General features: G+C 39.1%; 1 protein-coding gene across 1 annotated transcript; it reads right to left on the bottom strand.

Annotated features, from left to right (window-relative positions):
• Nucleotides 1-293: 293 nt before the first annotated feature.
• LOC128584334 (regenerating islet-derived protein 3-gamma-like) lies at nt 294-9032 on the bottom strand. Its single transcript, XM_053589349.1, has 5 exons — nt 8883-9032; nt 7359-7461; nt 1616-1854; nt 854-980; nt 294-587 (listed from the first exon to the last, which is right to left on the bottom strand). Exons 1-5 carry the CDS (start codon nt 9030-9032, stop codon nt 520-522), a joined length of 687 nt encoding a protein of 228 aa, XP_053445324.1. The 3' UTR covers nt 294-519.
• Nucleotides 9033-14828: the final 5796 nt, after the last annotated feature.

Here is a 14828-nt window from a genome sequence, read left to right as displayed (position 1 = left end):
AAATTTCTAGGTGTAGGGTCTCTTGTAGTATTCAGAGATAATCTCTTTTATCTCTGTGACATCTGTTGTTTTTTCTGCTTTATCATTTCTGATCGAGGTTATTAGAGATTTTACTTTTCTGTTTCTAGTTAATCTAGCCAAAGCTTTGTTGATTTTATTTTTCAAAAAACCAACATTTTGTTTTCATTTTCCTTTAAGCCTTTGTGAAACTGAAAAGGTGAGACCCAGTCCCTTACCCCAACCTCCTAGCCTCCCCAGAGAGAATTACTGTGAGAATGGAACACGGCAACATGTAAGCGTAAACAAATATTTTATTATTATTCTGAGACTCAGGCCATGGAACACATAGAAAAGTCTGAATGAAGTTGATAAGGAGGGAAGAGAAGGGAAAATCAGAATTGAGGTGCTCAGGTTTGAGAGTTACATGAAGAATATTTCCTTCCAAGGTGGGTCTTTACACTGGCCCCCTGTCCTTGATGAGGTGCGCACCAATCTCAGGCTCCCAACTTCCCAGTTGGCCTAGTCCTTGAACTTGCAGACATACGGTAACTTTATATCACAGTTATAATCTTTCCACTTTAGAAATCCTAGAGAGACAAAAGACCCAAAACATAAGGGGTGAGGTGAGTCTGAATTCAAAGAAGAGGCATCTCAGGTTCTAGCCTAGGACACAGAGCCTTGCTCTCATCTTTAGCTGAGGGGGAAGGAAACAAAAAATAAAGTGGAGTGAAAGAAGATGGGACAAGACAAACCATTGCACTACCTAGCTCAGGAGAATTCTCTAAAGGTTAGTCCCAGGAAAGGGGTATGCAGAGTGGAAAAGGCTGGGAAGGGGTGGCTCCTCTGATTCTACCTGTGCTTCTGGACACGCTCCCACAGTATCCAGGATTTGGGGTGGAAGGAGGATTTCTCTCCCAGGCAAAGTAGTTGAGCACATCAAAGCTGCTCCATTCCCATCCATCTCCATTTGGCTCAGCTCCCTGTGGAATAGAGGAGGCATCCAGGTAGGAGGAATGGAACTGCAGCTCTCTCTGCTGGATCCACTTAAGCTGTAACAACTAATTCCCTCTCCAGCATCCTGGAATGTTACTGTTCCTCCAGATGCTACCCAAAGCCTTCTGCTTTACAAAGCTCCTTTGTAACCACCTGTTCCTATTGGCAAATCCCAGCCAATAACCACAAGGTATCTGGAACTACTCAAAGTAACATGTTAGTTATTTCCTGAACAATAATTGTTGGCCCATTTATGATCAGTCTCTGAACCTCAAAGAAACAGTGTTTGTTTTATAGGGGACAAAAATTGATCCTATTTTCATTTAGGATTCTCCCAGAATGGCATGTGCATACTCCCTGAAGCTCAGAGCTGAGTTACAAGACCCCAGGTGAGAACTCTGTAAAACACTTGACAAGAGGCTGGTTAACTTTGTAGTCTAGGGACCTCAAAAGGACTCAGATCTTCAGCTGGTCCCAAAGAATTTCCTCCCCCCCACCCCGCCAATATCCCTCAGAATCTGAGCTCTAGTGCTCCTTGGGGTACTTCCCGGAGCAGGGAACAGGGAGGGGGCCTGGGTGACCATGGCCACTTGAGAGGTAGCAGGGGAGGATACCAGCGCACCTGCGTGGGGTCGTGCAGCCCAATCCAGACGTATGAGTTGCTGTTCGCAGTGCTCCTGACCAGGGAGGACACGAAAGATCCCTCAGATGCACTCAGCACAGATACCAGGTGTCCAGAGGGCCGCTTCTGGCAGGCCAGCTGTGCAGGGCAGGAAGAGAAAGACAGGGAGCCTGAGACCTCACCCAGGGGAGGGCAGGGGAGGGGGAGAGAAGGATTGTCTAAAAGATAGAGGGTTAATTCTCATTCCCAAGGAGCTCTAAGACAACAAAGTAGAAAGCTGCCAATTCTTTTAACGAGGTCATTAAATAACACGATGCCTTTCAATGATATTCTGTTAGTCAAGCATGAGTTTGCATTCCCAGTATGTAGCACACCAAATCCTCAATATTGTTTATTGAATAAATATATTCATTCACAATGAATTTAGCAATTATCCCAACTGTTTTTATAATGCTTTACAGATTGAGACAGTCTGAATTTGTTTATTTTATTTAAGTGTATTGTTTAGAGTATGTGATTTTTTTCCCCTGTGGACCTGAATTTCTTATGTAATTTTCCCATTGTTGGATGGAGGGCAGGGATATTATGAATGTGGGTCAAGATATCCTGGCAGACATAGTTAAACACTGCTTCCGTATTAAAATTTCACAGTATTTGGGAAGACCAGATTCTTATCTTGTTTCATCACAGAGATCATTTGTGAATAAACTATTTGAAAAAGTAAACTATTATAAAACCAGTCTGAAAATGGAGCAATTACAGAATTTTCATTTTATTATTTTGTATTGGCTATTAGAAAGAGCTTATTTTCAACATGGAAGCATGCACTGTAATATTTGCATAAATAGAATGAATTAAAAAAATGGCACATAGTATTTTTAATTAAATAGCTTTATCCAAAGGGTAATTATTTGTTAAACTCTGTGAGCTTATTCCCTATGAGGCTTTAGAAGAAAGAACAGTCTCCTTAGAGGATTTAACATGACAACTTGAATATATATGATAAATTACCAGAGAAGAATCTGATCACTAAAGGACCACATTCATTCAGAGCATCATCCAAAAATTAGTTGATCTTGAGGGTTGTGGTCTATTTCCAATTTGCCTTTGTTCTAGAGGCTAATTTGAGTCCAGCAGGAAGACCAATTATATACAGTAAGACAATAGAATTTGATCTAAATTAAAAAGCAGAATAGGGACCACATAGCTTCAATGCAGTAATGTGTTCTATGGAGAAGAGTACTTTGATGATCAATTTTCAGAGACTAGTTTACTTTAAAAAAAAAGGAAGAGTAGGAGGAATATAGATCAAATAATCTGAAGTCTCTCAAGATACCTGAACTTATGCTTTAGCTGAAGTTAAGAACTCAGATTTCAGGGAACTTTGCTCCTTTGCACCATGGGCATCACATGTCATGGCCTGAAGTGGAAACAAATTGTGGTACATGTATACCATGGAATATTATGCAGCCTTAAAGAAAGATGGAGACAAGCGGCGCCGGCCCCATATACCGAGGGTGGCGGGTTCAAACCCTGCCCCGGCCAAACTGCAACCAAAAAATAACCGGGCGTTGTGGCAGGCACCTGTAGTCCCAGCTGCTCGGGAGGCTGAGTCAAGAGAATAGCTTAAGCCCAGGAGTTGGAGGTTGCCGTGAGCCGTGTGACGCTACGGCACTCTACCGAGGGCCATAAAGTGAGACTCTGTCTCTACAAAAAAAAAAAAAAATGGAGACTTTACCTCTTTCGTGCTTAGAAGGATGGAGCTGGAACATATTCTTCTTAGCGAAGTATCTCAGGAATGGAAGAAAAAGTATCCAATGTACTCAGCTCTACTATGAAGCTAAATTATAGCTTTCACATGAAGGCTATAACCCAACTATAGCACAAGACTATGGGGAAAGGGCCAAGGAAGGGGAAGGGAGGGGGGAGGCTTTGGTGGAGGGAGAGTAATGGATGGGCCCACATCTACGGTTTATCTTAGAATGGGTACAGGCGAAACTTACTAAATGCAGAATACAAATGCCTACATACAGTAACTAAGAAAATGCCATGAAGGCTACGTTGAACAGTTTGATGAGAATATTTCAGATTGTATATGAAACCCGCACATTGTACCCCTTGATTGCACTAATGTACACAGCTATGATTTAACAATAAAAATAAATAAATTAAAAAAAATACTGCTCAAAACAGTGTGTAACATCCAAAGCTATTTGTTTTACCCACTTCCATCCTCCTCTTTGTTTCATAGACCAATCATAGTTGCTTAGGGAAGAATGGAGACATGAACAAGATAGTGCTATACTTGAAAGGAAGATCAAAAGTTAGGGCAAAATCGGGACACAACCTGAGAATTAGACCTGTTTCACAGTCTAATTCCCAAATTAGATTTATGGGAATCACATAAAATAGTACATGGATATCAGTAAGCACGGTGCCTAGACTATGTATACACAGTAAATGACAGCTAATGACAATATTCAGTGACTGATAGCACCATAAGAGATGCTCAGTAATTTTCAGTGGATTAACAGAAATGTGATGGGCAGATGGAGATCATAGAGAAGTGACCACCTTGAATCATTTCTGTAGCTTACCAACTAGTTACAATCATTCTGACGTATTCTTTAACCTTTAACAATGTTCCCTTGGGGACGTGGAGCCAGCAATACTTGTCCAAACTTTTCTACTCTGTATATATGCTTAAATGCAATAAAATGATATTTATTTTTGAGAAGGTACTCCGATATTATAAATTTAGAAAATCGCTTACCCATAAATTCAATGTTACCAGAGAATTGCCAAACTAAATTTTACAGGAGCTCATCTAATTTTAACTACCATTTATTCAGCACTGATTTTGTGCCAGGCACTATACTAAGAGCTCTATATACATTATCATATTTAATATACTCACAGTATCATTATGAGACAGCTGTTCTTACCCTCATATTTCACACAGTGGAATGAAAATTTGGAGATACTGGATAATTTGGTCACAGTTCCACAAAAGGAACAGAATAAGATTAAAACCCAACAGCAAATCTATGCTTATAATTTCTGTTACAGGTTTCTGGAGGAAAAAGACTGAGAAATAAAAAAAGAGATAAAGTGCTGGCCTGTGTAGTAAGGCTATTTACTTCCTGTTATAAGAGAGGAAATGATTTTTTTCTGATTTTCAATTTAGCATTGGGATGAATCTGACATTTAGGAGACCTAAGCCCAGAAAATCAGATTTCTGTTATACATGGAAAGCATTGAAAACACCAGGGAAGTTCTATGACCAACAGCTAAATCTAGTTATTTGCTAAGCCACATTAACCTAATGGATACTAAGAAAAAAGAATGTGCTCTGTGGAGTTCTCAGATTCTCTTTACTTACTCAAAGTACAATACCATCAATTATAGTATTTGCTTCTAGGAAAGGACTGATATTTTGGCTGTTCTCTTTATAAGTTACTCAAGTGCTATGAGCTCTAACTTCCTTTTAGACAACTATCTAAATTGTCGATACTTGCCATTCGTTCCTTTTATCTTCAGAACTACCCTGTGTGTTACAAAGCATAGGTGTTAATTAACTCTACATTCTAAGAAAGAAGTTTAGGAACAGAGAGAAAGTCTGACTTAGAAATTCATGTCACACTGCACATTATGGCCATGTCAGGATGAGAACTGAGTTCTGCTCCTGAGTTCTTCCTTCTGGATGCTAGACCTCACACTATTTCATTGTGATTTACATTCTTTGGGCATTCAGCAACAATTAATTAAATCCGAAAAGACCCAATTAACTGCTCTCTGACTTGGTAGGTTTCTAAAATGTTTTGCTCCAGTCGATGGATTCATTAATTTTAGAATATCTTATTTGCTTTCTGCTAATAGAATTTTCTCCAAGTGATTGGTTAGTTACCTTTCCTAAGCCTCGTGTAGACTTTATATGTCATTTTATACAAAGATATTTACTGCTTGGTATATTGGTCTAATTAATTCTTGAAAGCAAATGGAATTTGCTTTACATCATTCTTGTCTACAGTTAGACCACAGCCTTCATAATGGTTGGGGGATTTCTTGAGTATGCGTAGGTATCCACGTGTGTGAATTTAGGTGCTCACGTATGTGAACATGGATTCAGAACAGCGGTTTTGCTGCGTGAAAATTAACACATGTATTTCATGATTTTTAGGTAGTATTTTTTCCCACAGTTTTTCCAGGAATAAGACCTTGATTGTAGTAAGCAGGGAGGTAAGAAAAACCATATGCCTACTGGGGAGAAACGCATGGGGAGAAAGATAGCTTTTCAAGTCCATGACAGTAATACCAAGGAATGGGTATGAGCCAAAGTCCATTAGATACAGCTTTCTCCATCTAAGGGGGTGGACTGAGGATTAACGTGAAGCTTGAGAGCTATACTTGTGCTCAGGAGCTTGTATTGAGTTTGGGAGATAACAGACAATATAAGGAAATTGCAATCTTAGGAAGAGGTTATTTTCAGAGTACTAAAGGGAAGATTTTCAAAACTGGAGTATATTCCCCTGCAAAACTTGAGTGGAAATCTGAAACTAAGGCTAAAACTCTGGCAAATTGAGTAGGATAACAATTTTGGTTAGAATAATTTGTCTCAGGGATATGAGAAACCTAAAAATTGACCTCAACTAAGATTTGCCTTGTCTAGTTCACAAGTATGACAGGAGAATCTAGTGAGGACAAAGATATGAAAATACTTTGGGCCATACTAGGATGTATCCATGAACAAACATTTGGATATTAAAATTTTTTCCCCAAGTTTCATCGTATTCTTATGAGGTTACATAAGTGTAGCTTTTTATGCCATATACATACATATATGTATATGCACATATATGTGTATATATTATATAATATATATGTAAAATTATATGTACACATAAGTGTGCATATAGATAGAAGATATAGAAATCCTAGCTCATGTGACCTCATAAGAATAAATGTTACATATTTACATTATGATAATATAATATATATATTTTTCAAACAACTCATTACTTAAGGTCAACAGGAGAATGAATTCCTCCAAAATATTTTTTTTATATAAAATGTTAGGTAGAATTTATTGTGAACATTTCTATTTCTCCAATACATGAAAGAAGTAGACAGTTTCACTGGCTCTATTTTATGAAGAGGAGATAGCAGCAGGAACTTGAGTCCTAGGACATTTGTTCCTTTCCTCTTATGGCTTAGCACATCTGGTTTGAGGCAAGTCTAGTATTTGACCTTTTTCTCCAACTGGCTTATAAATACAGGCGCTCATCCTGTAGGGAGTGTGCATGATTCAATAAAGCTTTCTCCTCTGGGGAGGATGTGACTCACAGTTCAGTACTACTAATGGGGACTGAGGGGTGGTCAGGGATATTGCTTTCAAATAGAGGAGGCAGCAGGAAAATCTCCAAGTGTTTGAATTATTTAGCAGGCCATGCTTACCTTGGTGTTCTTAGCTTAAGCTCAAAGCAAATGCAGAGATTATCTAATCAATGATTATAACCATTAATCACCTCTCTTCCCACTATAACTGATACCTTGGTGATATGTAAAATGGGTTTTAATCTTCTCAAAGGAAAATGGTTGCTGGTAAACTACATCACTTTGTCCTTCTGGTTGTATACTTTATATATGTCTTAAAATGCTAAAGACTTTTATTTCACTTTGTAGAATCAGATATGCAGCAAGCAGAGCAACCATGGGAATGCTGTTTAATAGCATATTCACGAACCTTTCCCACCAATTAGTGATGGCCATGGACGTGGTGGAGATTTCTGGGGGAGAACTCCAAGCCACACCCACAGCACAGTTTTGAAGAAGAGTAAATAACTGGGCTGTAAGATAAGAAATTATCTTAAATATTAGCTCTGGCAGTTTTTGATTACATGAGTTAGGGCAAGTGACTTAACTTACTTGCATCTATCTCAGCGGTGATGAAATGGAGATGATATGTCAAGATTCTTCTGAGAATCAAAGACAAACATTGACCTTCCTGGCAACAAATGAGGGTTATGGAGCTGGAACAGTCCCTTAAGATCCAGTAATTCCAAAGTCCAAATTCTAGGTCACTCTCCTACTGACTGTGTATTTGAGTTCCACTCATGTTATCTCAAATTTGATTTATAATTTTTTTCCCTCCATAAAATGGTGACAATAATATCTACCATCCATAAGTTGTTCAGAGAGGAAAAAATATTTGATCCTACCTAATAGCTCCTGAATTAGGATGGATAGTCCACACCAACTATCCCTACCCATGCACTCCTTTTGCTTGTGGGTATGAGGTGCCTGGGGTGCATCCCTGAGGCCATGTCCATCTATTACGTTCCATTATCTAGTCTAACTTTCTACACATGGAATCTGTGTCCAGAATCATATATTTTTTAAATTTATTGCCTCAAATAAATAAAACTAAATGCGAATGAGACAAAACTAGAAAAATATAAAGATCTTTATGAAGACATCATTTTTTTAAGCATGAACAGTATGCTAATTCGTTATACCATGAAAGCCTACCTGGAGAAATTTTTCTTTTTCCCTGTAGTGTGTGTGTGTATTTCATTATTTAGGTATTTTTGAAGGGAATTGTTTCCACAGGCAAGGTGGGCTATGGAAAATGCCAACATGACAGTAAAGATCTGGAGATCATTCAACATTTATTTAGCTACCATATGGGTGGGTCATCACATTAAAATTATGTTTTATTATATGTGGGGACTTTGTAGGGTATTTGTGGGGCACACAAATATAATCTGACTCTCAAATTGTGGATTCAAATGTGGTCATATTAGGAATAAATATTTGAATTTCACTGACTTTTGACTACCCTTGCTAATGACGGTCTTCTGAAAAAAATCTCTTCTTGCCATCTCAAGAACGTCTGCATATTTCCAGGATTATTTGCGATGGGTATGTAGGCAAGTTTCTATGGTTGCACTTCCAATTCCTGGTAGGGTCTCCACTGAAGTCTCCTACCAGGCATCACCACTGATGTGTAGTGTATTGCGTACGTGGTCATTGTCATCATAGATGTTCATGTGAGAGCCATCAGGACTGGCTATGGATTAAAACAAGTGCATGTGGAGTGCAGAAGGGGGAAATGGATCTTCCCACATCATGAAACACCCAGTTAGATGACCTCTAGGGACCAAGGTCTCTTACTGCTTTGATATTCCACATGCCTGATTCTTACTTTTTCAGTGCATTTTCATTGAAATAATTATTTCTATTTTTGTTAGACACCATTTCCTCTGACCTGATGAGAAGACATGGGTGTGAATGATGGAGCTAGAGCAGGTTCTGTATTATAGCAGTGGTCCCCAACCTTTTTGGCACCAGGGACATGCAAGATAGTTTTTCCATAGGCCAGAGGTGAGAAGGATGGTTTAGCATGATTCAAGCACATTATGCTTATTGTGCACAACTCACCATAATGCATAATCAATGGAAACCTTCAGCTTGTTTTCCTGCAACTGGAAGGGCCATGTGGGGTGACATTAGACAGTGACAGATGAAGCTTTCTCCACCACTCACTTCCTGCTTTGCGCCCTAGTTCCTGACTGGCCAGGGACCAGTACCCATCTGCAGCCTGGGTGTTGGGAACCACGCTGTGATAGTCACCACACTCTACTCATAGTCATTCCTCTTTTCTCATGGCCCAGACTTTGCAACAGTTAAACTTTTTTTTTTTTTTTTTGCAGTTTTTGGCCGGAGCTGGGTTTGAACCCACTACCTCAGGCATATGGGCCGCCACCCTACTCCTTTGAGCCACAGGCACCACCACAGTTAGACTTTTTTGACTGATCTTTTTTTCTTGGTGAATTATCTCTTAAGACACTCCTCTCCCTCCTAAAAAATAGTATTTAAATAGGTTTGAGGTGTCAGTTGGATGCTGTACTATGTCTGAATTCAAGATACAGACTCAGTTTAGGTTCATTCTGATGCTTGAGGGATAAAGCTGAAACCCAAAACCCAAGATAAATTTTATGTGCTCACCTTGGTAAATAAGTGACATGTGTAGAAATTAAAATGCGAAGAAAGCCACTGGGGACACCAGTTAGGGGGTGAAAACATTGTACAGACAAGAAAGAATGTGTACCCAGCCCACTGTCACAACAATAGTGATACTTGATATTTGCAATACATTTTATCAGTCCATTTTTCTATTGGAACTTTACAGTGTGAACCAATGGAGACCTAGAGTTGGATGAATGGTAGCAATTCCAATATACAAGTGAGGAAACTGAGTCTCAGGGAGGAGGCATGATTTGTCTAAGTGCGAACATTTAATGAGACATAAAGTCTGGTGAGAATCTAAGTAGAACTAATGTGTGCATCTGTAGGACAGATTATGGAAGATGGATTTTTTTTGATATTTAAACTTAAGAATTCCAAGGTAAAATGTAAAACTCAAGGTTAGGAACAGGTCAGGTTTAACCCATTGCTGTTATTTAATTGAGATGATCCCTGAAACATTTGGTGTGGGCAGACAAAAGAAGAGAACTAAATGTGAGTAGTCAAGGGCCGGTCTTGTGAACAGCAAGAAGGCGTGGAAGACGGTCATTCTGGAAAAAGCAATTTTCTATCCCCCCCTTTTTACATTGTTCTTCTGTTTGTTCATAATTCCACTTGTTTGTGTCTCTCCAAGTACATCAAGACTCTTGGAGGGCCAGGACTATGTCTGCCTTTTTAATATGCCACAGTGCCTAGCACAGGGCAGGATGCAGGGGACTTTGGAGTGTAAGCAGAGTAGACATCAGATAATTTCTTGGTCCCTGGAAATTTTCTCTAGATCAAACTGTGTGTGACATATAAAATAATGCAAATAATGTAAAGGCTTTGTGATTTATTCCTCCTTCCATGTTGCAAAGAAGATCTCTGATTACTAAAAAAAAAAGTGAGAAAAAGTGGATGCTACCCTATAGCAAATATGTAGAAATACAATAATAATTTGAAGGCAGACAATTAAACTCTTTTAGCAAAGGAGGTGGAAAACAATTCCTGCTCCCTTGCTCTGCTATCAGTGTGTTTCAGCTTCAGGCTGTGCTTGGTTGGCACATTTACTGACCTTTGAAATTACATTCAACACCTAAATAATTCCTGGCACAGCTATTTTGATTGAGTTCCATTATCAGGTCTGCTAGTTTATCAGCCTGAATGGCTGCATTTCTCTTTAGCCTTTGAGACTCAATTATCCCGGAACCAGGAAGACACAGCTCAGCAGAAGTGGAGGTGGTTGTCTCCCCAGCAATATCCAGTTGGGACTGCAGACTGAGCAGGGGCCACCCTTGGGGAGAAAGTTATCAAGTGGTTCTTCCCTCAGCAGATTCTTACACAGGGTTGAAAGATCCCCTAAAGTTCACCCAAATAAATTCTACCTAAAGACTAAATACCTCCAATGATGAGAAACTCACTCATCTGAGCCAGGTGTTACAGCCTACACTCTAAGCTCACCCATTATAAAAGGAAAGGGCATCTGAGTTTCGAGCCAGGGATGAAGGACATAGAAGGATGACTTGGGGATGGGGTGGTAACAACCTACTCTTATATTCATCACTGTTGATGCAGGGAGGACGTGGCAGGTGTTCTGGGGAAATAAAGCAAAGTGTATCTCTGTTCACGAACTGGAACAGCAAAATGCAAGATGTGAGTAATGAATCTCTGCTGAGCTTGAGAAGGGGAAGCGGCTTTGAGGCAAAATAGCAAGGAGGTCAGCTCAGTTAATTCATTTTCCCCCAAAAGAGAGAGATTCTATTTCTTTTATAACAGAGCTTTCTTTACAAATGCATTTTGTTTTATTATCTCACAGCACCATTTACCAGGCACAAAGAACTATTTTGATTCCAGCAAAAGGCTAAAATTTTCTTATCCTTCTATCCTTCTGCTATTCTTACTTAAAAAGTGGGTAATTGCTTTAAGGACAATGTAAAGTTTTAGAAAAAGGAATATTTAAGTTGAAGTTCACCTGTCTGAGGCCTAAGTTAAGTGTTTTATCAAAAGAAGTAATGTTGTCCTTGCATTTTTACACAGTGGCCAGGTTTCATAGTTAGCAGACTCTGGATCTATGGATCTATTTTCGCTGCTACCTGTGTGATCATGACAGGTTGTTAGACTTAGATGTTTTTTACTTTTTTTTTTTGTAATATGGGGTAATTTTCAATCTTTTTGACATCAAATGACTGTAAAAGTACATTTGTGAGGTACAGGTCTCTATATTAGTACCATCTGATAGACATGTAATGCAAGCAATATATATAATTTTAAATTTTCTAGTTACAACATAACAAAGAGAAAACAGGTACAATTAATTTTAATAGTACATTTTATTTAGGCGGATATATCTACAATATTATTTCAACGTAATAAATACAAAAATTATTGTATTGAGACTTTTCCATCTTATTTATACTCAGTCTTAGAAACTTGGTTTGTATTTTATGCTTTTTGTACAAATCAATCTGGGCTAGCCACTTGACAAGTGGCTATAAGATTGGGCGACACAGCTCCATATAATTATTTTTTGTACTTAAAAAAGAAAAGATACATCAAGACCTTAAAAACATATGAAAAGTTTTTAGTATTATGTAGATGTTAAAAAAAATTAGGAGAACAGCAAATTTTCTGTCCTCCCCCAAGATAATAAATTCTACTATGGTAGAATTATTTGTGGGTTCACTTGAGAGAGATAATACAGTAAGTCATTAGCAGCACTTAATTCCTTAGGGAATGAGCATCTCAGAGTGTTTCTTGCAAGTGGCTTTTAACAGACGGAAAATGAAGGAAATGATAAAGGACAGGAGGGATCTTTGGCTGAGGACGTATTATCAGGGAAGGTGGAGGAGGAAGTGAACAGTTCGGTCTTGACGTAGTCCCTGAGACTATTTTTTTTTTTTTTTGATGGTACCTGCCAGACTTGAATTAAATCCCTTCCTTGCTAAATCATCAAGGGCAGAGCCATGGAGCCCTTGTGTGCACCTGGGGTCCTGTTTCCAGGTTCTCATACTCTGTGACCTTTGTATACAAATTTACATCTGCTTCTGGAGTGACAGCCCCATTTCTCTGGATGTGGGTGAACAATATCTGCCAAGAACTGTGAGAAGTTATAAAAATCTTATCAGGGCCAAGTGTTAAAGTCCATTTATTTTCAAGGAAATTGAACCAACCAACCAACCAACTATAAACAACAGTAAGGATTAATCAATTATAGTTAGAAAATAATAATGAAATCTTTTTAGTGTAGTCTTGACCTCACCAACATGAAATTTAACCATGTTTTGGGCATTGTGGGTAGGAAATCAAGCTCATGTTTTTTTTTTTTTTTTTTTTTTATTAAATCAGAGTGGAGCCTGTGTTTTTCAATGTGTCTCCTAGTCTCTCTGATTTTTTTATTAGTTAAGCCTTTTGTGCAGCTAAAATGAAATAGGATGCATTAATTTAAGGCAGGTTTAACCTAGAGCTGTTTCATCATAATGCAACAAGACTGGATGTGGGCTGCTTGTGTTTTCCAACATTTTGCTCCCTCTTGCCTTTCCTTTCTTCTAACTGGAGAGGAAGGTAAGTGGCTGTGTTTAGGAAGAAGAAGAGCTGTGATTTTCACCCTAGGGGTGATTTCCCCTCTCTCCTCTGAAGCCATTTGGTAATGTCTAGAGACATTTGTGGTTGTCATGAATCAAGGATCAAGGTACTACTGGTGCTTCCTGGAGGAAGTGATATTGGGAGAAGCCTTAAATAGTGAGAAGGAGCTGACCATTCAAAGAGGAATAGGGGTTTTTCAAGCTGACAGTCAACAAGAGCACAAGCAATTATATGCAGGTGTCAATACCTCTGTTGCCCCTACCCTCTGTTTACTGTATTTTCAGTCTTATTTTCTTTACAGCACTCATGATCTGAAATTATCTTTATTTGTTCATCTGCTAACTTGTCTATTGCCTGACCCCCATTGGAAGGGAAGTGTGAATTCCAGGAGATCAGGGGTCTGGTCTGTCTAGTTGAGTGTGATGTCATCAGAATGGATTCTGTGCCTTGAATCTGCTGACTCTCTATATGTGTATCTATCCACATACATATCTGTATCTACATCTTTGTATATTAAAAAGGAAGTGTTTACCTGGAAAATAATCAATAATCAAAGAGTAATTAATAACACATTTCTTGGCACACAGTTAGGGTAATCAGATTAAAAGATCAGGTGTCAAATAAAGGGAGGGGAGCACATTCTGGGGAAATTCCTGGCAGGAGGAACCTAGTAAATACAGGGTGTGGGAAATTCTCCTGTGTCACATTTACGTGATAGAATAACTCCCACTCCCAGGGCCTGGAAGGAGATAAGGAGGGCAACCCTCAATAAGGAATGTGAACTCAGTTATCTGCTGGTGCTCTTTCCAGATGGGGCAGGGCAGGAAAGTTAGGTTCCTGATGGAGAGGAAAGATTTTCCTTTCAGATTGTGACTGTTTGCCTTTGCTTTGGGTGGATGCATGAAGATGCAGGGTCTTCCTCACTGCCAGGTTGGCAGTTGGTTTATGGACTACTCTCAGGCAAAGGAAAAATACCCAAGAGAATACAGAAGTGGTGGCCAAGCCCAGGACAGATCATGGTAGGAGATGCCATGTGTGTGATCTGCGGACTGACTTGTCCTCAGAGGAAGCAGAGAGTATTGTGACATAGGAGCCATCAATGGCCAAATAGAGTGGAATGCTGCTTACGTGTAGGAGGCTGTAGGGGTCCCAACCGAGAAGGACTTCCTTATACAATGTATTTCTAGCAGAGGGATGTCCAAAGGTGATTTCAAAGTCAGCATGACCAAAGCATATTTATTACCCTTCCCCAATGCATTCAAACTTGCCCCTCCCCAGTCTTCCTCATTTTCATAACTAGCATCACCATGGAGTTTCCTAGGACAAAACTTGGGAGAGCCCATTTATTCCTCTTTTTATCTATCATAGTTAATTCTACTCCCCAATGGACCTAGAATTAACCCACTGTTCTCCATCTTCTCAACACTCTCAACTTCGTCCAGGTCAACATCACATTGGACATGGATGGGAAAAGCCTGTCAGGCCTGGCTTCTTTTCCTATTTCCCATGTTGTTTATACAGAAGTTGAGATGATCTTGGAAAGAATTGAAACTGACTACCTTTCTTCTATGGCTTCTGGTTGTACTTGGGAATCGTAAACAAACAAAACACAAATGAACAAACTGTT

Source organism: Nycticebus coucang, chromosome 4 (genome assembly GCF_027406575.1).
Source record: "Nycticebus coucang isolate mNycCou1 chromosome 4, mNycCou1.pri, whole genome shotgun sequence".
NCBI lineage: Eukaryota > Metazoa > Chordata > Mammalia > Primates > Lorisidae > Nycticebus > Nycticebus coucang.
This window is presented reverse-complemented; position numbering and strand designations above follow the sequence as displayed.